We start from the raw sequence: 25,367 nt of genomic DNA on the forward strand, positions 1-25,367 counted from the left end.
AGCCTTTGACCAGGTGCAGAGCTGACCCTCTTGTGGTGGCTGGTGTCCCCCATGCCTAGAGTGGCACGAGCTCAGCAGTGGCTCCCTGTGCACAGCACAGGCGTGCGACTGGCTCTCACAGGAGGGGAGATTTAGCTCCATATGCCTTTCTATTTATTTGCCTATTTGAGAGGCAACACTGATGGTAAGTGGGCTATTGTCCCACCTTTCATACACTTCCTGCGCTTTTAAACCATTCTGGCAGGATTTCATTTGCTGGCTAACTTGAGGACTTCGTGAACCTGCTGGTGTGTGTGTGGACAGCACAAGATTAAATGCAAGCCCCCATCCTTACACCAGCAATGTCTGTTTGTTCTGATGCACTAAGCCAGGCTGGATTTCTTCTCCTGCTCCTCCAGCCCAGGCTGTTCCCCACAGAGCAGCAGGACAAACCTCCCCCTTCCCTGCACTGTTTGACCAGGAGGAGGGATGGGACAGCTCAGCTCTGAGTCTGCCTAGGGACCTGCCTGTGGGCTCTGAGGTGAACACTGAGGTGGGTCCTGGTCAGTGCCAGTTTACATGGTGGAGCTACTCTGACCTTTAAGAAGTCCAGTGCTGTGCTTTCTACTGCTGTGTTACTTGGAGCTGCAAGGTGCCAAGCAGCAGGGTTATGAGAATAAGCAGCAGCTTCTACGGAGGCAGCAGTGAACGATTACTGGGAGCACGGTGTGGGAAGTGCAAAACAAACACCCAGTAGGTTTGGGAAGCCTCTTCACATACCTTGGCTGGCTGATAACAGTGAAGCCCAGCAAACACCACATTAACAGCTCCATGCTGTAGGAAAAGAGTGGTGCAGGCTGGTGTCAGCAGGGAGCTCGGAGAGACCAAGCTGCCTCTCTGTTACTCTCCTGCAATTTCCCCCTCCTCCACCACTCCTTTCACTCACTGTCATCAGCGGGACCATGCTGAGGAGTGCATTGAAAATGCCACCCAGAAGGTTCAGAAGTCAGCATATCAAAGAGAGAGGAGGTTCTCCTCCCACCCCAGGTCCCTCCAGTTCAGAATGCTACAGTTATCCAAGTAAAAACGGCAGTGAAATCCGAGGCGTGGAGACTGTGTGCACACATCAAACCCCATCATTCCTCCAATCATTCCCTTGCCCATTCATCACTGGCTATACAGGCAGGGAGCCAGACATGGTGGCACCACCACTTCTGCTTATATAGGCTCTAAATCAGTAAAGACATATTTCTCCTTTTGACTGGTCTCAGCCTGTGCTTTCGCTGGGATTTCCAGGAATATCTTTTATTGTTTAAAGCAGAGGTGTTATATCAGACCCAATTACGGTTTTCATTTCCTTAATATGACAGATGTATAGCTGGCACAAGGATTTAATGGTTTCTCTGGGATATTTTATCCTGCTAGCTCTAGACCAAGATGAGCTCAAAACTCAGGCTTAGCTGTTGCTTCTTCCATCTTACTTAACAAGTCTTGCTTTGACCAGTGCTAATTTTTCTAGCTCTTACTTTCATGTATGTGGTGCTCCTTTCTTTCCAGGGGGGAGAGGAGAAGGATAGGGTGTGGCATAAATCTTGCCTTGCAACACGTGCCAGGCCTGGAAAAGCACTGAGGGAAGACTAGTCACTTGCCTTTGTAGCTGTTACCTTGGTGCATGGGTCAGTTTTCAGTTCACCAGCCTCTGACCTGCAGCTGCAAGCTCTCCCTAGACTTTGTTTCCCATGAGCTATCACCTCAGACGCAAGAAGCCAAATTTCTGTTTGTTTTTTAGATGCTGAGGAGCACACCCTGAAGCCAGAAAGTAACTCCAAGAAGCTTGTTTTTAAGCTCACCTCTCTTTCTCTGTACTTACTGTTTATGTTAAATTTGATATACAATTCTGACATTACTCAGACAAACAATCACAGCCTAATCTAAATGCTTCCATGGTAGAAACAATGATCACAGCCACAGTACTGGGCACAGGCAATAGCATGTATTTGTGCACAGTATTTGTACTTATTTGCAGTGAGGGTCTGTGGTTCAAACTATGGCGCTTTTTTTTTCTGAGGTTTCATACTAGGATACAGTAGCGACAAATTAAAATATTCCTGGAACCAAGAATTACATATTAACTTAAGGCTTTAGTAAAGGTGGTGACTTCTGCCCTGTTCAGCCACTTTTATTGAAGCAGTTCCTGAAATGCATTTCCACAAAACAGTCAGGATGCTGGTAGTTTGAGAGCTTATTTAAAAAAAATAAAATTAAAAAAAATAATATTCTGAGCATGCTGAATGACTACATCACCTTTCGTCTGTCATGCTAAATAGTCAACTTTGCAACACAGAACAGCTGGAACCCTGCTCCAGCTTAAAAGTTTTCCTTTAAAAAATATTCTCCCTGTTGTTCAATGGGTCTTGCCACCATGGTCCCCAAGCAATACTCTATTTACCCTATATACACACAGAACAAACCCAACATCGATCTAAACAACTTCTGCCACTACCAAAAGCTTGGTTCACTGCTTTCTGTATAAGCAGCAGACAGCATTGCCAAATAACTAAAATCGTAATAGGATGGATGTCTAGTGTTAGGCACTAATTCAGTATTTTTAAGTAGTCCTAATGTAGAATAAACTCAGCCACTAGCAAGAAGAAATCATGGCAGTGTTTTCCAAACTGATATTTAATGAAAGACTAAGTAAGTGTGAACAAATATTGACTGCTTTTTTGGAGCTTCTCTCAGTCCAAAGAACATTTTAAAATTAAATAAACTGACAAAGTAGTACATAACTCTTCTGTTGGAAGTCAGAATTTCATGAGGTTTCACTGTCTTAATGCCTTGCTAGTAAACAGTGGAGTATTTACATACTGCTCTCCGAAGGCCTGACTCTGCAGCCCATCTGTGCAGAATTTCACAGGCCTGAAGGGAACAGCTTACATGACTGAAGGCTTTCTCTGAGCATGCATTTGTGTAAATATCTGCCACTGGTGAAATTAAGAGTGCATCTGTGCACCGATCTGGATCTTCAACACAGAATGCCGCGAACACAAATTCTTCTGCAACTCCGAACTGACTCCATGCTGACTACCACAATTCCTGCCAAAGCCAAGAGTTTACTGTGGATGAATTTACACTTACTTAGGAATGCACTTGTATAAAATGTATTCTGAACACCCAGATAAAAACAGTTTCACCAGCTTTCAGAAAGTGATGTTTAAACAAACAAACAAAAATGCTAAAACCTTGCCTCAGCATTAACTAAGTTAATACTTGTCCATTTGCTCTCAAATAATTTTTTTTAAAAAAAGTGTGTGAGTTCTTGCCCTATGTTATATTTTCAGCTACATTTTTCATATAAAAAATACACTTTAGTGAATCATTATTTCACTAAAAAAGTGAAATATCCTAGTGCTGGATGATCAGGTCTTGCAAATAAGAAAAACATACAGACTTGTGTCAACTTGAACTGACCAATTTGTGTGTGGAGTTATGAATGACAATAATGCTGTCACAGGGACTGGAGAGAGGAATCCATTTTATTATCAGGCTAAAAAAACACATAGCAAGAGTCATCCTCTGCCATGACCAGCCTAAGTCTTTGAGATGATCTCCGATAGCTCAGCAGGTCTGCACTAGGACAGCATCATGCAACTCTAATGCATCTCGTGTTCACTGCATGTGTGCAACAGAAATAACAGCAAGCATCAGCACCACTCCACACAAAACCTACAGGAATGGAGAGAAACTGTTTAATGCCATTTATCTATCTAATCACATGCTTTTGGGTAGGGGTGCTTCAGTCTGTGCTCTGTTTTTCCCTAAGGCACAAGGACCAAGAGCAGGAAAAGATCAGCTTAGGACTGGATTTTCTTCCCCTTACCTCGATTCTTCAGCGGTGGCAGCGTAGGGTGAAGGTGTCTATTACAGTAATCTTGGCCTGTGCAACATTCAATAGATCTTCTTTGGTGTGGAATAGGAGTGTCCTGCAACAAGCAATTTAGATAGAAAGCAAGTCATTACCTGTGTTGTAAATATCCACTGTCATCCTGGTACTTGAAAGATGTGCTTGCTAGCTGGACTGCAACCTGCTACAGATTTCTAGGATGTGTGGAGTAAGGATTTCTGCCAACCAGCATATCCAGCAATATTTCAACCAGGTAATTAAGACATTAATTTACTCCTAACTTACTCCTGTTGGTGCCTTAATGCTGCAGAAGGGACTGACTTTCTCTAATAGCGCAAGTCAGAAGTGTGGAAGTCACATACATCCATGAGCTAGACCAAAAAAGAGTTAGTACAGGTATCCAAAACAGGTTAGGCAGGATAATACAGGAATTGCTGTGTGGACTAATTCAGCTGCAGCATCTCGTCTCATGGGAAGCTGGATAAAATACCTTCCATTAACCATAATGATTAGATAATTCCTGTACTCATCTGAAAACATTTGAGATTAATATGAGGAAAGGCAACCACCTTAGAGGCTCCGTTTTCCATGACCCTTCCATTCCTGCAGTGATACTTTCTGTCAGGTGATCAGTGTACTTGAAGGGAGTATCTGGCACCAAAAATCCCAAACCCAAGTGCAACTGCATATAAGACACAGATGTTGCTGCAGTCCATCAAATAATACCCTAACTTTAGCTAGCATGGCCATTTGAGGCGTTAAGACTGCAATTCTATAAATCCAAATTTCCTCTGAGCAGGAATGTTAGTAGTAGCAGCAGTGCCAAAACCAAAACCCGTGAGTTGCTATTAGGAGTAGATATAGTATCATCTTTTTGGGGATACAAATGCACTTCCACCAGTAATCAATGCAGATCAACTATCTGCCAAATGAGCAGAAGTGAGAAACATGGACACAGCAATGTCTTTTGACTGCACATTAATTGAAAACTATCAAAAAGTGTCACGATGCAAGTGTCACTGTGGCAGAAAATGCTTCCTCACCCGACACTGGAAGTCTGAGCCCTCTAATCCAAGGCATCCCTTGGTGACTAGATGTCCACCAGACTCATCTTCTTCTATTATGGTGAAGCAGTAGCCATCGGTGCTGCGGATTGGAAAGGAGAAATCAGGAAAAGGCACTGAAATAATAAATGTGCTGTTGAATGTTGTCTTATATTTTGCTCCCAGCCAGGCAAATCTGCCATTCACAAATGGACACACCAAGGCTGCTGTGCACCAGCTCCTGCACACACAAAGGAGCCTCGGAGCTGTGCACTTACCTTTGTGACATTTCACAGCCTAAACCCCGCTAACAAACACCCCAGTTCTCTGCCTGTGGTCATTAGTGCACTGAGACTCTGGAAACCCACGCAACGCAAGCTTCAGTGCTACACAAGGTCTGCCCTGGTGCAGGAACAAGGCACTGATATTTGCACCACTGCACAGACCTGAAGAAAGAAACACTTTTGAGATACTAAATGTAAAATATTATCATGAGTGATCTGTGATTCCTGTTTTAACCGTATTATGAACTGCAGCACTCCTGTGTATGAGTCCTTGAGTCATCATCAACACCTTTCATAGACGTTTACTTGGGTTATAAGGCTGAAGTGATCCAAAATGCTTCCATTTACAGGAATGTGCACCAGGGAGGGAAAGGACACTAACAGATGGCTAGATGGTGCTGGTGATAAATGTCCTTCCTTGATGAAGGTCAGATGCCTGAATGCTATGGAAAGAGGGAGTGGGGAGCATGGAAAGGGTGGCTGCATTTTATTGAGACTGCTCTACATTAAGTTCTCAGCACTCTGAGGGAGATATATAAAGTGTAAGAAACAAAAACTGACTGATTTGCAGGAAGAAGATCCAAAAATAAAGAAAAAACTCTTTAATATAAGACATTTAAGTCACAGAAAAATAAAATATTCTGTTATTTGCTCAGGAAAACAACACTGGCTATTATGTTCAATGACTATTTTTCAGAAGAGAAGAAACAAACTCAGTTAAAACAAGGAAATAAAAAGAAAAAAAGATTAGAAAACTTAAATACAGCAAAAATTCAGATGATTTGCTCCTTACTTGAATGAAACAAGAGTCTAAAGAGCACCAGCAGCAAAGACAATGAAGATGTAGGAAACAAGAGCCACAGTTACACATTTAAGAGACAAACACAATTTGTAAGTATTAGCTACACAACCGAGAGATGCTGCCTAGGAAGGATCATGTCAAACATTTTCTGTGGCGTATTTTTATATTAGTGGCGCAGGGTCTAGCCACGGTAAACTTATTACTTCAAATAATAATCTATCATGGGTTACTGACTTCTGGATCTGAAAAGTAACCAACTGCTGTAATGTTACAAATTACTTTCTGGGAGAAGCCAGCAATGACTTCTACCCTCTTGGACTTTGTACTTAGGAGTGAGGTGAAGGAGACAGTAACCCTTCTGGGCAACAACCACCTTGATGTCATTGCTTGAGCTGAAAAGATAGGAACAACAGGATTGCCAAGAGAGACTGTAAGGAATCCATTAGAGTACAATATCATATTAGATTAGATTTTATTTGTTTGCATGGTGCCTTTGATTCAAAGTAATGAGTAAGTTTAACCCAGGGGACAGAGCAACGAAACAATAGATTGCTATCAAGTGAAACACAAAAATGGACTTGACAGCTAATAGACCCCACAAAAAAACCCAAAACTCTTGGTTCATGAAAGAAAAGCAGGGGAAGTAAAAGTCAAATTGTTTGCAAAAGGGGAAAAAAAGAAACAGAAAGTCAGCAATTTTAATTCTATTTCTCTGACTTGTCATATGGGACTCTGGTTCTTAGCTCACTTCTGAAAATTAAATTCAGAAAATTAAACTCCTCACGCACTCCTAAAAATTTTACTCCAAATTTAAAAAGAAAAAAATAGTTTGGGTAGAGCAAAACGAAGAAATTATAAAGCTCCAAAAATAAGAAAAAATCAAGCTCTTTAAAGACTCGAACTTGAAATAAAGCTCTTTAAAGACAAGCTAATGAAGGGAAAGTGAGAAGAAAAAAAAATAGCATTGCCGAGCAGAATAAACACTGGTATTGCTTGTATCTAGCTCTAAGAAAAATATAAACAACATAAAGTTTTCATGCAATATAAGAACTCAGGATCTTTTTGAGACTTTCTGAGGTGCTTGGGTGAGAGGGAGAAGGGACTTTTCTGAAAAGAAAGAAGGATCTCCTACCTGCTGCCTCCCTGTCACCCCTGCCCTGCTCTCCTGGTTCACAGGATGTCAGATGGACCACACACTGCAAGGAAAGGGCAGGGCACATCCCTGCTGTTTTATTGATTACCCCACCTCACACCTGACTAGGGTAGAAATGAAACTGTTCTTACTAATGCAGCCAGTAAGAAACACGTAAGAGATGTATGCACAGTCTCAAATTTTATGCTTATTTTACAGAAAGAGAAACATCTGTACATCACTGATACTTGCAAATCAGTATGAAAAACCTATTCTCCACCTCCTTGAAAAAAAAATGTATTACAGAACTTCTATTTTCTTAAATTTGCAATGTGAATTCTAATTTGGGGTAATTTGATTCTGTAAATGGTGTGTAAAGAAAGAATTCAATGTGCTTTTACTGGATACATCTGGGTACACATCCAGTAACCTCCTCCACTGAAGCACCATCTTACTATTGTAAGAGGAGTGATTAAACTTTCTTTGGATGTGATCACTAATAAGCACAGATTTGCTATGTCACATAGCTGCCAAGAGTGAATTCTTACAGCCAAGCCAAATGCCAGGAAAATAAAGGGAGTTAATAGCAGAACACGGACAGACACTGATATAGAAGGCGCTGCTACAATTACAGATTATCACAAAGAAAGCAGGGATCTTAACTCAGGCCTTTCCTAAATGTCACAAGACAGGAACCAAGGCCAGCAGCTTTGCATCTGCTCACACAGATGTCCCCACTGGCCAGCAGCCATTTCTCACAGAAGATGTGATTCCTCAGCTACCAAAACCTGCCTGCTGGAGATTTCCCACCCGGCTCTGTGAGTGTGAGACACGGCCAGGGATGGCAATACATAACTTTGAAAAGCAACATCTTTCCCTCATTCAGTGCCTTTCACAAAGAGACATGTAACTTTCATAACTTGATGAAAACACCCCTTATCTTTAATTTGATTTCAAATGAGTCCATAGAACTATTATTACTTCTTCTCACTCCTCCTATTTATTCTCCTCATTTGGATAACAGAAAGAGCAAGAGCATCTCTTCACTTCCATCCAAAGCAGCATGGCAAGTCTCCACACTCTTTTTAAAATGATCAAAAAATTTCCTGTATAAAGGAGGAAATTTAAAAACAAACATAAACATTAAAAATTTGAAAGGCTAATATTTAAGATCTCACCATAGCTCCTTTATCAGAAAATGTTCAGCTTTTCCCTAAAAATTAAAATTGATTAAAGCAGAAGTTTTAATCAATGTTTTGATTAAAACTTTGGCCATTGTCAGTCTTTATTCTTCTACATACCAAATTACAAAGAAAATTCAATCATATCTGGAGAACAGGAGAATGAAAATAACATCACTCAAATGAGTTATCACCTTTGGTAATGCTGAAAAAACAACTTAATTATTTTATTGCTTTAGATAACCGAAGATACAGTTGGGCAGAAATACAATCTAGTAGGCAACACATAGGAACTTCAACTTTATCAGCCCAATCTTTAAAACTGTCAGCATTTATTTGTGCATGAAAACAGAGTGCGACAAGGCACCTAATTGGCCTCTGCCTTTACTGCAATCCCATTACAGTCAAAGCCAATTAGATGTAACACCAGGTTTTAAAATATGCAATTAATTATGATTAGACACAACTGTGTGTTCACTTTGAACACAGAAAACTTGAAATGGAACAGTAAAACAAGGTCCTGGTTGCGTTCAAAGCAGGTCTGACCTCCTTTACTGAAAGCCTTTTATGAACTGCACCGATGTTTGGAAAGAAGAACAAAGTTTCAGCATGCAGCAGTCTAACACAACCTTCACAAGCAGAGGATTGTGAGCCTTCTCCAAAGGTTTTAACTGTCAGGGCCTTGGGTGCACCAGTATTTTTCAAATGCCCAGAGTGGCCTCACTTGTGACCCCTCTTTCCCCCTGTACAGGACCCCTGAGCAGCGATACAGGAGTGTCTGTCTCCAGCCATGGGAAAGGGCTAATGAAGGAGCTGTCTCTGAATATGTGTTCACATATTTATGGGGAAATGGGGTCCTGGTGAGTGAGGATATCAGCCTGAGCTCCTGGCCTGGACCCCATTTGCTACACCTTGGCATTAAACCTCCCTTGATGAGCTCACCCTGTAATGGGTCTTCCAAAACCTCACTGTGATCGCAGACTGCCCCATTTTTTTAGAGCACACCCTAACTAGAGGCACAGCTTTTCTGCTTAGATAGAAAAGTATTCTGCCTTTTAAGCTGCAGTGTTATCCTTAGCTCTCCAAAGTATTGTTGCACTTAAACTGCAGAAGTATAAAGAAAGGGAAATTCTGTATAGGAACACAGCATGCTGTTGGAGGATTTGATACAAATGTGGTTAAAAAATACTGGCTTTTAAATTTCTACAAATACAATTATGGAGAGGATTTTAAATGGCCACCAGATGTCCCCATTTTTATATAAACATTCAGACCCCTAGTACTATGAGCTGGATAAATACCTGTGGTAGCAGATAAAAATCTTCATGTGAGATGACAGACTGCTTTTTATGAGAAAATTTTAATGGTGATTGCAATAGGAATAGCAATCCTTTTCTGAGAGTTTTAATTCAAACACAGCTGGAAATGCTTTTGCACTGAACTTTCAGAGGTACTTGCTCCTGGGCTCATAAAATGCTTCACTGCTTTAGTAAGAACCCTGATAAGGACAGTGGCTGATGCTCTCCAAAGCCCAAGCCCTGGCTGTGGATGTACTCAGTGCATTTCCTGGGTGTCAGAGCTTTGCCAGGCCCTTGGGTGCCCCAGAACACACTGGCTCACTCCTGTTGGGCTGGCAGGTCCAAACTCTGAAGGTCCAAGCACAGCCAAAAGCTTAACAGGTTGACAGAGCTGACAACTCTGATTTTGATTTTTAAATTCTTTTTTAAAATATAAAATGCAAAAGGCTTTTAGAGGCTATATTTGAAGCAAGCAGATAATTAATGCAGTAACTTTTAATCCAAAGCAGTCAATTTATTCTTCAGAAAAACACTGCAATCGATACTTCTCGTACTTCAAAAAGGGGAAACTTCCTTTATAGTGACGCTCAGTGATTCCCTGAGTGCTTTAAAATTGTGCCAACAGTCATTCACTCAGGAAAAACATACCAAAGCTACTGCCTGACTAGTAGGATGATCCCAAAACTCAGGAGAAACTAATAATCACTGCTAACCTGGTTGGTTGTGCTCAAATCTTTTGAACACTATCTAGCCAAATAACCAGATACGTAATAACCAGCTAACCAGATGCCTAACAAGCACTCTTTCCCAACAGAAGGCCCAGGATCTTCTTTTCTCTGTAATTCATAATTCCAGCTATGTTGTAGGGAATTTAAAAAAGCAATCATTACACTAACAGCTAAACAGATGCAGGGAAACAAGGGGTGTTGAGTCCTTCACACCTCACTGCAGCTCTCACACCAAGGCAGCGGGAGCCACAGCAATGACCACTACCATCAACAGGATTACTGCTGACAAGCCATGAAGGCAGTGCATTTAAATTAATTTATTTTGTTCTATATTCCTCCAAACTCCTCAGCCATTGTGCACTTACGCTGCTGCCCACTGGGCAAGTGGCAAGGTGGGAACTGCTCAGGTGACAGCACAGGGCAGGAGAGAGGAGTTGATCTAAAGCAAGTCTCCTGAATGTTCTAGGAAACTCCTGACAGGGCAGAAAGGTGATTAATATTTGATGGATAAATTCCAGCTTCAATTATTATTTTGGTGTCTAAACTGGAAAAAAGAGTAATTCTGGCAGCAAAGCGGAACATTCAAGCCTGAAGTCCCCAAGGATTATGAAGACAAAAGGGGTTAAAATTTTGTGTTTTATTCCCACTTAACTGCCTATCCTTGGGCATTAACACCCAAAAAAAAGTTTGACATTTGACCCTGTAAAGGAGACTCTGAAAGTAATTCCTTTGAAGTACTGTAGTGAGGGAAAATGCCCAAGTCCATTCTAACAGGACATTTACTCACAGTTCCATGAAAAATACCTCATGTCAACAATGCCTACAGAGCAATGTGCAACAGCAGGCCTCCCCAGCTGGGGGACAAACCTTGTTCAGTGGCTTCCTTAACATTGATCCCTTTGTGCTTCCTAATTCTCAGATTTGAAAGTCATCTGCAAATTCCCTGTTGCTGCATGTGTGAGACAGCACATATGAAAGCTGTGGCTCTTGCTGGCAGGAACAGGAAACAGCTGATGCACGCTGCAGGGAAACTGCAAATTGGTATCAGAGTGGGGTTTTATAGCTTTTTAAACTGACTGTCATGTGATAGCAGTAAGGTCTAACTCCCAGCTGGAGCATGGGCCTGTAGGAAGAAGTTAGAAAAGGAAAATGGTATTTACAGCCATCACCAAAACTTTATACATTTTAGTAGGAAAATGCAGGCTGAGAAGAATTAAGTCAAGCTGCAAAACCACTCTCAAAAATCCAGCAAAGCAATCAATACCTTCAGCAACCTTAGGCCTTCCCTGTTTAAATTTGAAATAAGCTGCCTAGAAGAGCGGACACAACGTTAGACAATCTCACCTCAAACAGCACTGCACCTCCAGCTGGGCTCACATCTGTGCCCTGCTTTGATGCTTCCCTGACTCCCACAGCTCCAGCAGGCTGACAGTAGGTATCTCCAGTACCACATCTGCTCTAGCCAAGCAGAGAAGTTTAAATTCCTCATATGGAACACGAAGAGCTCAGCCCAACTTTGCTGCAGCTAAAGCAAACTATTACCTGCACCTCAAGGCAAGACAGAGGCTCACCCAACCTTCATTCAACAGCCACTGTATGTGTCCATCATGAGCTGTTTTTGGGTAGGGGAACAGCAGCTTGGTCCCCCCACAGGTACCCTCAGTCACCTCTGCTTGTTTCAGCCAGCACCAGTGCTACACAGACCAGAGCTGAGCCCTCAAGGAGCTTGTGCTCATCTGGACCTGCCTCTCCCCCAGGGAGCCAAAAGGTCCTGAGGAAGCAGAATCCAACACAAATGAGAAGTCTGTAGTACTCTAAGCCCAAAAATAAACAGAAGGCTACAGCTAGGAGACAAAAATACTCAACACTTCATCTCAAGACAGTTTTCCTTTTAGCATGGAAACAAAAAAACCCCCAAAAAACCTCAAAGCCTTAAGGACCTACAGATACAGTTGCTGCAGACACAAAGACCAGGGTTCTTAAAAATAGTATTCCATTGGGAATGATTATAAATTTATAAGCGTTTATTGACATTTCAATACATCTCCACTAGGTTTCCTCTCATTAACTGCATGCACCTTGAAAAACAAAGTTCAACCTTCAGAATATTTCATTTGCAGTGCATTAAATGTATGTAAAATGATAAATATGTATATTTCCTAACAAAACTAAACACAACACAACAACCATGCAGCTGATATCCAGGTAAAAATTACTTCTGATTTTCAGACACAGTGAAAAACAACTCATTTACATATTGCTGCTTACACAAAAGATGCCACGCCCAATTTGGGATTGCTGAGCTGCCACAAGTATGTTTGCCCATGTATCATCACCAGATGTCTATCCCACAAACCTGCAGGTGTTGTTGACAGAGTCCTCAGGGCAGTGGTGGTGGCACTGGCAGGACAGCTTCTTCTGGGGAGGAGCAGGGGCCGTACTCTCACCATCTTTTCTGGTCTCCATGCTCAGCTTGCCAGAACTTCGCAGGGGCATGCTGTCTAGAAAACTGGCTGTAAGAGGGGAAGAAAAAGAAACAGTCTTAGGCTGTATTGCAAGACTTGAAATGCAGGCTTTAAACTACTTCTACCTATCAAAATTTCAGGAAGTTATTTGAGATGAGCATTTACTACAGAGTGTTTTTCTGTAGTTTGACATGGTCACCATGGTTGAGGCTTATTGGACATTGGTGGTATTAGATCAAAGGTACTGATGTTTGAGTTCTGCCACTGCCAAGAGATATATTGTGCTTTTATTACTATATATTGACAGTACAGCTTTTCTTCTATTGCATTACATAGGTCAAATCCTTGGTTACACCTCTGAGCTTTCTTTATCTCTACAGCCCTCAGCACAGATCTACATTCACTGAACCCCATAAACATCAGTGGGATTTATGGTACTCCAGGCAGAACAGAACATGGGCATACAATTTAACAAAGACTTAACAGAAAGTGATGTTCTTTCAAATTCAACAGCACGTTCTGTCACTGAATTGCAAAAGCACTGCTTGGAAAACAAGGGAAAGAGCTCATTTCTGTAAAATAAAAGTCTATAAACAAAGTAAAAGAGAAGAATGTGGTTTCAGATGAACAATGCTGAAATATATGGGGGTGATTATTTCTAAAAATATCAGCGTACTGAATCTCCATGGAGCTGGTGGAGTACAGCTGGAGATGTTTGTGATAGGCTAGGAGCTGTTTAAGCAACCTCCTTCCCCCAGCTCTACTCATAAATATCAGCTTTCAGTCCTTGTGAAAGTTTTAAGCTTCAAAGACAAAAATGAGATTAGCATGAAAAGCCTCAATGGGCAGTTCCTCACTCTCCTTTTGGTTCCCTGTAAGAAATCTTACCAAAGATTACCAAACAGCTGTCTCCAAAAGAGGAGCTGAAGAACAGGCTTGGTTTACTGTTGAGTCTTTATAAACAATTGATATTACAATTATTTTGACTGCCCTTTACTCTAAAATTTTCCCAAACTCTCCATCATTAGGACTGATATATTGTGGAGCTGACAAAAAAAAAAAAAAAAAAAGTATCTTTTTGAGCTCCCTAGGGAGAGACAGGGTGGGCAAACAAGCAGAGGGGATGGGGACAAGTAGCTACACTTCAGGGCTTGGACAACAATCAACAGCTGAGGTGAGAGTGAAGCTGAAGGACTCTGAAGCAGTGAAAAGCCAGAGGAAGCATGGGGATGTTCTACCAGTCCTTGCCCTTAGGAGAGCACATCATGCCTCCAAGCTGCATATCCCTCCTCTCCTGTGCCAGCTCTGGTAGCACAGGGTAGGCACGGATAGGCACTGGGAACAAAGTGGCACACAGGCTTTAGTCTTCTGCAGTGTAACATGAGACAATGCAAGCTTATCCCCAGTAAAGCCAGAAAAAAGCTGTCACTTGTTAGCTCTGGGAGAAGTGGGGCTTTGCATGTAAGAGCACTGCATTTAGAGAAGTGCTAGCCTTTTTAACATTATAGCCCTTCCACTCCTTGCACATTCCTTGAAAAAGAAGTATACTAATATTAGGGTGATACACATGAAAGAGAATAATTCACCATGCCAGACTAATGCTCCTATGAAACACAGAACTCATACTGTGTCCCACTGAAACCAACTGGCTTCTTGATCAGCTTTTTCTAAAGTCAAACCAGACAACCAGTTACAAAACACACACAAACCATGGTCTGCAACCCTTGTACCCAAGATACAAACTGGACTCACAATACTGACTGGCTGGCAGTCCCATACTGTTTTCACTAACATTTGGCAAAATCAGAACTAAAAGCGTGAGTTCACCCAAGATACATTGTGTGTATGTGGTGTTGTGCACTTGCAGCTGTACCTTAAGATGAAGTAGATGCTTAAATTACGGGAAAAACAATGCACCACTGTTTGTTGCTCCTAATACGATTAGGCAGCCTGTGTATTACAAATTAATATCAACAGATGTTTGCTCTCTGGGTTACAGGATTAGGGATTACCTAAATTCTCTTTCAATCAGCAATTTTTATCAGTATTACTTTGTTACCATTGAATGGGGAATGTTCAACTATTAATATTCCTCTCAAGGATTTTCAGACTTCAAGCTCATGAGGCAACCAAGTGAAGTTCTAGCTCATGAGTGTAATAGTTGGCTCTGTACATCACTTCTACAGCTCTTTCTACAAGCTACCTACAGTTTTAGCAGGCATCTCTCCCCAACAAGGAGTGTAAAACACAAAAGTTTCTTACACCTAGCACAAAAAATGGGGAAAGGTTTAATAACACATTTGATGGTGCCTGAATATGTTAAATCTAGGCAGCTAAACACCATGCTCATAATATATACAACCACATATCGTTCATTTTTCCAACAAGCACGTAAGATAGTCAAACCCCAACACAATCTGTGGCCATCACTCATCAATGATGTGATGATGAACAGCTTCTGCAAAACTTGACATAAACAACAGCTTACACCCCTAGACCTGGCTGCACTCTCAGTTATAATAAGACAGCTGGAAGTGGCTGAATTGGAATCAAAAATCTGAAGTACCATAAAAGCATCGTAGGTGACTACGTAGAGATGTAGTTTGGCTTTGGGAAAATTTAGGACAGATAGGCTGGCATTCAAATTTACACCTTCCAAGAGTTGAAATTAGGAATGTAGTCTAGTATTTTACTTACACGTAATGCCCAGGGTCAAAACTAGTGCAAAAGCATTGCAGTTCAGTGTCAAATACATTAAATTGAATAAAACTAAAATAGGCAGGAATAAGATACCTTTAATCAAGCTCTTTTCTGTCTTCTAAAATGTAGAACTCTTCTCACTCTATTCACTTGCTCCTTTCATTCCTTCATTTCCTGGCTGCTAGCTAAATTGATGGGCAGATCTTTTGCCTCTGGTGTCTCACCTAGCAGATAACCAAGGAACATGTAGAAACTCTTCTCCACCCACTCAGAGCTGAGTTTCAACAAGGTCTCCTGACTTCTATGTCTGTTTGACTTCAGCACAGAAAGGTTTTCCAGCAGTCCCTTCCCCAAAAGGAAACGTGTAGGAAGGAACTCACAAGAGATGGGGGAAGAAAATTCCAGCTTGGCAACAAGTTTCTCCTGATTTCAGGTGTGAAAAACACAGTTTGGGATGGTAAACAGCTTGTTTCTCTTGCATTTGCTGCTGTTCTGTAACAAGCACCTGTCTCTACAGACCTGGCTCTGTCTAGGGTTTAGAAGCCCTTTGGGTTTTGAAAGCTCTCCTAGAGCCCTGAAAGCAAGAGATTTCAGGTTGTTTAATCTTGGCTGCTTCTTTGCTGTAGCCTATTCTGTTGCAGTCTGCTCATGGTCAGCTTCCCATCCCTGATGCACTGAGTGCAGCTTGGGAGAACTGCAGGAAAACAGTGGGATCAAAAATAAGGTTGTTTTAGTCTGCTGAGAAACCTACTGACTGCATTAGGGAATTCATCAAAGCAGCTGTGCACCTCAAGTTCATCATCAGACTGGTACAAATTCATCAAGTTCAGCGGAGTTTCTCAGCTTAACTCTCTTTTTCCACCAGCATCTATAAAGCACCATCCACCACAAGGGATGGCAGTCAGCTGCTGGGGATTTGATGACTCTTTGGAGTGCTACTCCTGGAAAATACTTTCCTCTCTAGGACTGGAACCACTGAAAACTGTGATGTGATGGCCTCTTATGAACCTCTACTTTAGAATGGGGACTGTGTGCAGCATGCTACTGCTTTTTTTTTCCCATGTGTGTGTGTGTCTCTCCCTCCATGCTTTGTGGTCCTTTACAGAAAGAAAGATCTACAAAGATCCTGAATCCAGGATAAAGAAAATAATGAAAATAAAGTGCAGTAAAATGAAAGTCACTTTCATGGTCATACAGGAGGATAATGTTAATGTCTAATTTAAGCCCCTACTAACCTCCACTGTCAACAAATAATCCTTCTTGGATATACTCTTCCATCTATCAGCGCTAAGATTTAGAACAAAATACTTTGCCATGTGGCAAACCCTTTCATGGTATTTCAGGGAGTTCTGCTGTAATTTTTTAAATGTGTGAGATGTGATCACAGACCCCCACTCCACAATGACAATGAAGTAACTATGAGGATGAATTCTAACTTGGTTTTAAATAGTGTTGTTGTTTGATGGTTTGACAGGTCTGCAGGCAGTGGTGCCTCACACACAAAAGGAAAATCACCTATTTAAGCTTTACATTGGCTCATGTAGGTGCAGAAAAAATACCTGATCTAGAGAGCCAGTCTCTCGGTGTACATTCAGACCTCGAACCCTCTGCCATGGCTGCCAACAAGTACTTCACCCTCTGCCAACTGTAGCCATAGTTATGTGATTTGGACAGAAATTTCTCCACTAGAATATGGATAAAGCCCAGTAACTCATTTCACATTGGCCCACAGCCATTGGATGGTAATGACTTTTGGGCACTGCTCCGATTCAACAAGTCTGGTAATGTAGGAGGTGAAAAGCTCTTTATTCTGTTTCTCTGTATTCTGTGGTTTGAACTTTAAGCCATCCTGTTCCTGGAGGATGAAGAATTAGCAATAGTTATCTCAACAGATCAATTTCTGTGCCACAGCTGTAAGATTTATGTGCTGTCTATGCAGTGAAAAAAGCAAATCTCTCATGACCTTACAGGGGCTCCTAAGGAGTAAAAGTCAGATTTTTCAAACAGATGCTAAGGACAAAAAAGAAAACAACAACGAAAGTATCAGAGTTTTGTGATTACTCCTCTTTCTACGCAGGGCATTTGAAGCCTCAGACTGGTTCAATACCATCCATTCATGTTTTCCTATTCTAATAACAACATCTGGCCACAGCACCCTCTGACTGGGAGCAAGGCTTACTGCTTGAGAGAAGGCACACACTTAAAGAAGCTCTACATGTCACAGAGCAACTGTTTCAACTGCTCCTTTGGACTGGAACCTAAGGATATTCATACAAAAGTGTCTGAACAGTAATTGAAAACAAAACAAAACAATGCAAACCTGAGAACAAAATCAGTCAACTTGATAAAATAGGTAAGGTGGAAATTTTAAACCACAATATGACTTCATTTATGCCCTGCACTAATCTACATAATGCGCTTTTCCTCAAAACAGACTTCTATTAAAATACAAAACTATCTTGTGACATCCTGCTAGAGTTTCCTATGCCATATCATAAACCACAGCCTGATGACTTCCCACCAGGCTAGGATCATACCATCAATATGATTGTTTTAGGAGGAAGGGAAATAAGTAACTGCTAACTCGCTGTACTTTACAGTTACCAGATAAAAGAATTTCCATGGGATATTTTCTGGCAAATAGTCAGCAATGAAAACACAGCACAGTTAAAAGACTGGAAATAAATTACACCTCTTAACTCAGCCTGATCTACTGTGTAAAATAGTCAAGAGGTAACAGTAAAACACTTTTTTATTGGTGATAATTATGTAACAGAGAGGGAAAACTGGATCATGACAGTTTCCCTTTGCTGTATATTCAAGGCTACCATAAAACTCAAGGAAGTATCAGATGCTGAGACCTTCATATTTTTGATCCAAAACCACAGTAAACAAAATCTGGCGTTAATACACCAGAAAAAAATGAAAACAGCACACTTTGCTTTGCAGTGTGTGACTATATTGCAGTAGTGAGCCCAAACTGATACTGGTATCAATCCATGTTTGAAAATAGCTGTACCTTGATATACATCCACTGTAATAAACTGACATACTACAAAAAATGTAACATTGTAGGGCTTATGTATGATTTCTGCCATTTCCCACCTATGCTCTACTTCCTGTACAACAAAATACAGAGAACCTACAAATTGTTCCTGCTTATCTGTATATTTCAAAATTGGAGGTGGTTTTGTTTCTACTCATAATGCAAATAAGGTTTAAAATAAAATGTACTTTTAAACAACCTGTCAGGCAGTTTTCTTAAAAACTGCTCCTGTCCATATTAATAGAATTGTCACTGAGTGCAAATACAGCTACAAGCATCCAGGACCACTTTAAATGATGTCTTTATTTTTCAGAATTATTTGCTAAAAAGTTTAGCATGTAATGTGACAAGCTGTGACAAAGCCTCTGAGAAAAGACCCTCCAAACTAACACCCGTTCCATACTACTCACAACTTACAAACACAAAGGCTGCTTTGGTAACACAAACACAGCCCATGGAAAACGCATATGTAATTTGTTGTCTGTTTTCCTCTCATTTCTGATGCCCAGTTAATCTTTGACATATTTTTCATTTGGAAGAAAATGGGAATTGGTTGGCACATTTTTCATAGCATGAGACAATGTACCAACACAACATAAAAAAGTAAAAGAGAAAGATAACTAAAATATCCAAAGGAAAGTGCACGCAAAGTGTTTTATCCTGTCATCTTGGACTCAGTAATGTCTATTCCTATCCACTGTAATTCCCCATTAATATTCCCCAAATGTGTCAAACATCTTGCCTAATTCTACTTTCTATGATCCTTTGGTTCAATGTGTAAATACTCCATGACAAAATAAAAGCTTTTAAAATATAAGTTTGTCTTTAATATTTGCAAAGATGAATGAGCAGTACTTCATAAAATTCTCATTAAGATACCAACACGATTCTTTATTTTTAATCCCTTTTCAAGAGCTGCATTTTACACAGCAAAGGTAAATGTGCTGGCGCTATCAGTCTGAAACAATTAAAGCCAAATACCTCATAAATACTGTGGTGAGAGCCAAAGGCCAATGTGAAAATTCTGGACACAGAGGAAACAGAGATATTGAAGGCCACCTTTGCATCTGTCTTCAGTGTCAACACCACCCCTCAGGAGCTTCTGACCCAGAAGGAAGGCCTGAAGGAAGATGTTCCCTTTGTCAAGGAGGATTGGATCAGAGAGCACCTAGACAAATTGGATATCCACAAGTCCATAGGCCCTAACAGGACACATCTATGAGTGGTGAGGGAGCTGGCACACACCAGAATGAGTCTACTCATGATCATCTTTGAAAGGTTGTGGCAATCCACAGAGGGGCATGAGAACTAGAAGAAAGCAAATGCCACCCCAGTTTTCAAACAGGGCAGGAGGGAGGAGCCAGGGCCATTCAGCCTGACTTCAATGCCTGAGATCAGCTCACGTGGATAGAGCATGGTGCAAATAACACCGAGGCGGTGGGTTTGGTCCCATATGGGCCATTCACTCAAGAGCTGGACTTGATGATCCTTGAGGATCCCTTCTAAGTCAGAATATTCTGTGAAAAGAGAATGACGGAGCACCTCATTCCCGAGGCCATCTCTGTCAACATGAATGACAAAAATCTGATCAGGAGTGGTCAACACAGATTCACTAAAGTTAAATTATGCTCAAAACGGGATAGAAATTAGGGCACAAATATGTCAAAAAGGCAATTTGGATATTAACAAACAGCAGAGTCTGTGCCACACTCTCCATTAAAAAAAAAAAAAAAATAGGAAGATTATTGTTAACATCCTACAGTAGTTATTTCTGTTTCCAAGCTGCAAATCACCACATATACTTGCAGTTCCAAGCAGCAAACACCAAATGCGATCATCAGGAGATTATGCAAATGTCACTACAAGTGATCTTGAAAACTCTCCTGAACAGCAGCAACAGGGGAAAAATACACAGATGGGAAGCAATGCAATGTGATACCACTGCTACTAATCTATGCTGTGTTATCTGATCTTTAGGAAAGCAGCAAAGATTGCACTGGGCAAGCTGCAGATTTGTACTTATTATCATTTCAGATGATATTGAGATTGAGGCATTCAGACAATGGTATTTAAAAGAAACAGCAAGAGACAGCTTTGACCTCATGGCTCTCTTAGATAAGTTTAATAAATCACTGTCGCTCCTGCTGCCTTTCCGAAAGAGAAGAAACTCAAGAGCACCATGCAGTTGAGACAAAAATAGTGCCTGGAAGATAAAAATACCAGCTAGCCATTCTCACCTCAACATCAAAGACTGCACCTGGATATTAAAATATAATTAGCGTGTGCACATGCCATGCTTGCAGAAACCAGTGCCAACACTATGCAGAGGTGCCGGTGCCCTTCTGACTGACTGCGTTTGTCTGTGCAGGAGTAAATGTGACACAACACCAGCTCAGCCTAAAGAGCAACCTACTTCATAAATTACCAACTCCTTTCTAATTTCTGCTACATTGGTGTCGTTCCCTTTTTCTCTTCTTGTAAGAATAAATTTAATTAGTGTAGATATTCACAAAACCAGAACAGTCATACAGATGTTATGGTATAAGCATGCTATATTTTTATTTTTTTTCCCAAATTCTGTGGCTATATATATATATATATATATATATATATATATTTCTTTAAACTCAGTTTATTGATTAACTTATCATGCTTCCCGAATCATGGGGATGATGCTGCTTTCTACCAATTCCCCTTCCAACTTTTCCTCAAGTGCCTGTCTGTCTTCCAGAAGTACAGATTATTTGGTGTCTGAAAAAATAACTAGTATTTTGATAATTTTTCATGGATTCAATGCCATCTGCTTCCCAAAATCCCACGTGTTTATGGCACTCTCAGCAAGTAACTGCTGCTGAATGAAATGCTCAAGGATCTCCACAAATTCTTCTGCCTGGAGGCAAATGCCACCCTGACAGGTCACCAGGCCAAGCAGAGTTTTAAGCAACTGAACAAGTGACAGTATAAATTCCTGCCCTGTTAAGCTGCCAAGGCAGGGACTGCATTGAACTGACTGCTGCTACTGTTGGCCTCCCCACACACGCTGCACAGGCATTTCAGCTACATGTGTGGAAACCATAAGCGATGAAGAAGATCTTTGTGCTCACGAAGGAGGGCTGAGGCACAAACCTTATCTTCTGCAAACGTGGCTGAACGCAACAGAAAGCGTCATTGACTTGCTCACTTTGACAGAGAACAAACAAATCCATTTAGAGGGGGAGGAAAGCATCTCTACTGCAAACCAAAATTAACTGCACGCATGGAGCAACAATAATGAATTTTGACCACAGACATAAGCGCTATGGTTTTCCAGAAGTGTTTGAGCAGCCTAAAAAGAGTTTCCTTCTCTGAATGCTCCAGAGCTCATGTCTGGGCAGGAAGGGAGTGTGTGCCACCCATGCCAGTGACACAACCACCAATCTATCAACCAGGGCCCACCAACAGGTTTCCATGCCCACCCACCTGCTAGGGCCTCTGCAAGAGGAGGAAGCAGCCCCCAGCCCCACTGCGTTCGCTTGCTTTGCTTTTTTCCCCAATGTCATAGAGATGTATCTTCACAACTACACTTCATACGCAACCTCAAAACCTAAGAAATGTGCACTGCAAACACCCTTGGCAAGCTTACATCCCATGTGCTCTTTTCCTTGACCAGAAGTTTTCAGAAGATGCATGACCTCCTTTCTTTCATTCTCTGCAGATTTCTCTACAGTTTTATAGAATGTAAAAGCTTTTTATTTTTTTTTTTCAGTATCCAGCCAGATATGAACAGCAATGAGTAGGAGAAAAAGTACCTTTGTTTTTATTATTTGGCTATTTTTCCAATTAACTAGTACTTGAAATGTATAGAACAGATGCAACATTTTAGCAAGCATTACTGACGTACACAAGCACTATATATTGCTAAAGTCAGACAGAAGGATGAGTAAGGCTAAAACCAGTCCCAGCTCTGAAATTCATGCCCACAATGCAAACCTGGCACCAAAATTAGCCTATAACTGCCAAAACATTTATTTTTAAATTAACTTCAAATCCAAAGGTTAATATAAAGGAGAAAAAGTGAAACATTCTTTTTTAAGTTCAAGATCAGGCTGATTTCCAAGTACTAGTTCTTCTAAAAATTTCTTTTTCCTCAATCCTCACCAGAAAGGAAAACAGGAATTCTTTTGTTTTACCTGCAGTATTTTCTCTGTATATCTACCTCCTTTCTCCTTAAATCTAAACCAAAGTGCACCTAAAAAGGTTTGGGTTGGCCTCCTGAAACTGTACAAACTCTGACCCCCAGTCCAAGAGAATGAATAGGAAATCTCCAGAGTATGTGTGTGTGTCCCTGCAGGAACCAAAGCTGCAAACACAAGACCCTGTGCACCACAAGCAGCTGGCTCCCTGCCGCCCCACATCTTGCCAGCACACCAGCAACACTGCTTTTTCTTCAGTCCCTCTCTGACCTTTCTGAAGAACCTGCTGAACATGACTGGGTTTTTTTCTCCCAGTCTCTTAAGTATTCTGCTCAAACCATGCTCAAAAAAAAATAAAAGGAAAAAAAAAAGAAAAAAAAAGAAAAAGGGAAAGATGAGGGGGGAAGCACAAGAGCTTTGTGAGTTGAAAAGCTAAAGCCTTCTACTTACACCGAGTTTCCGCGCGCTTGCTACATCGCTGCCAGATTCCCCGAGGATGAGAGTCATGTGAGGAGGCAGAGGGTGGCTCTACTAAGCAAACACAGCACCGTAGGCCAGGCTAATCCTGCACCTGTGGCGTGTTATTCAGCAGAAAAGAAATGTAGTCCAGACTGCCTCTGCTTAATACGGCTCAGCTGTTTCCCTCTGTGCTCGCTTTGATTGTAAGCTGGCAAACAATATTATTTCAGCCAGGCGCAAAGGGGTATTCAGGCTACATAGGATGTGACAGTAAAAAGGTGAAAGAAAAAGAAAATCTTGGAATTACAAACAAAACAAAGATCCTGAGCAATGCAGAATTTCTAACTCTTTCCATATGGCTGGCAACACCTCCCAAGGTCAGTATATAAAATGCACACTGAAGTTGGAGCCTGCTGCTCCTCACCTCCCTTTAAAGTGGCTACTTGTGATACAGGATATACCACAGTGGCCTGGCCCTCATTTACCCAATTCAATATGTATTTGCCAACGAGAGCAATCACAAGAAGGTTCAGATGGGGTTTTAGGCTTCTTATGGTACAAAAAATGCCAGCTGAGAACAGACAATGAAAAGAAATGGCAGGCAACCAGCAATTTGGGATTTTTTTTTTCAGAGAAAGAGCCAGAAAAGAGGTGGTGATGTTGCTGCTAAGATACGTATTTATCACAGCACATCACAAAAAATACCCAGATAACCCCCACAAAACCAAAACCAATAGAACAAAACCAAGAAACAGCCAAAAAAAAACCCAACAAAAAAACCACAAACCCAAACAAACAAACAAAAAAAACCAGAAAAAAACAAATCCAAACCCAAAACTAAAGAAACCAAAAAAAAAAAAAAAAAAAAACAAACCAGGAAACTTGATAAATTGCATCAAACAGCATCAAAATTTGGTCCTATCATGGAACAACAGCAAGATTTTAATTTCAAGGTAGAGTACATAGCCATTGAGAGCATTTCATGATCCTGATCTTTGCTGTGCAAGTTGACTAACCCCTGTTAAAAATTCCCTGTAATTATGACCCACACATATTTATATAAAACAAACCAGTATTATTTAAAAGCAAAACCACACAGATTATTATTTCAGGTATTTGAAATAATTTAGTTAACTTAATCTTGTAATCGGGATTTATTCCAGATAATGTGGTCATAATGTACCGCACTTCCTTCATATAACATCTATCATTTCCATCTACCACCTACATGTAACTATGTAACAGAATATCTATGTGTATAACACATATATGTACCAGAGCATTACTGATAACCAACAGATGCTTTTACAAATGTTTCCTTCTGATATTAAAATGTAAACATCAGACATTGCAGTCACAATGCGCTCACAGCATTTGTACTGAAATGCTCTTCTCTACAAAATGATACTTCAATTTCTGCTCCATCATTCTCAAATCTAATTCCACGTTTGGTGATGAAAAAAAATGTTATCTGCACACTTAAAATGACATATCAAATTTTTTGGTGGAAGGTTTACTGCAGCTGCTGTTTCCCAATGGGATTATTTCCAAACAAATAGGAGCTTTATTCCTATGAGGAAATGTTCATAACCAATCTGGAACTATATGAACTTTCAACTGTTTTCTTATAGAAGAGGTAACTCTTCAAGATGTTGAAACAAGTAGGATATCTAGGTATCTGACTAGATCACAGAGTAAAAAATAAAAAACAAGACTTTATACAACATAGCATCAAAATAAAAAGGCTGTCTCAAATTTCCTCTTTCAAAAAATTTGGTGGTTTTGGGTTTGTTGCTTTTTTTTGTTGTTTTGTTTTTTTCAAACACCTAATTCCTTTTTTGGAGCCTTACACCAGTTTTTTTTAAAGCTATTTGATACTAGCAGAGGCAATGGCTAAATTTTTCCTCCTCCTGGTCTGTTCCTGATTCATCCCTAGTTTAGAGAATTACCTGTAACTCTATCAAGACCACATGTACCAAGTGAAAAAGATAGATGATGTCTAAATTTCTGCCAACACAATGTTGAATCGTGGTCCTGCTACAAACTGCTTTGTGCTCCTGGCAGCAACCACAGTCTTCTCTTTAACTCTCTGAGGGCATCCTGCTCATTCTGCCTTGTGTCTCCTGGAGCTCATTCATGGCAATGTCCAACAAAATCATCTTCAGAGCTGTAAA

The 25,367-nt window shown here is 40.8% G+C and overlaps 1 protein-coding gene across 10 annotated transcripts in view; it reads right to left on the reverse strand.

Annotated features, from left to right (window-relative positions):
* The window catches only part of BMPR1B (bone morphogenetic protein receptor type 1B), a 228,600-nt gene that overhangs the window by 13,377 nt on the left and 189,856 nt on the right, over window positions 1–25,367 (reverse strand). For all 10 annotated transcript variants that reach the window (XM_086888429.1, XM_086888431.1, XM_086888427.1 and 7 more), the window contains 3 exons: window positions 12,708–12,864; window positions 4,927–5,029; window positions 3,860–3,962 (listed from right to left, as the gene is read on the reverse strand). In XM_086888429.1, coding sequence (XP_086744555.1) covers window positions 3,860–3,962; window positions 4,927–5,029; window positions 12,708–12,864 — 363 coding nt within the window. The remainder of the gene's footprint in view (window positions 1–3,859; window positions 3,963–4,926; window positions 5,030–12,707; window positions 12,865–25,367) is intronic.

The sequence above is a fragment of the Cyanistes caeruleus genome, chromosome 5 (genome assembly GCF_971803275.1).
Source record: "Cyanistes caeruleus chromosome 5, bCyaCae1.hap1.1, whole genome shotgun sequence".
Classification (NCBI taxonomy): Eukaryota; Metazoa; Chordata; class Aves; order Passeriformes; family Paridae; genus Cyanistes; species Cyanistes caeruleus.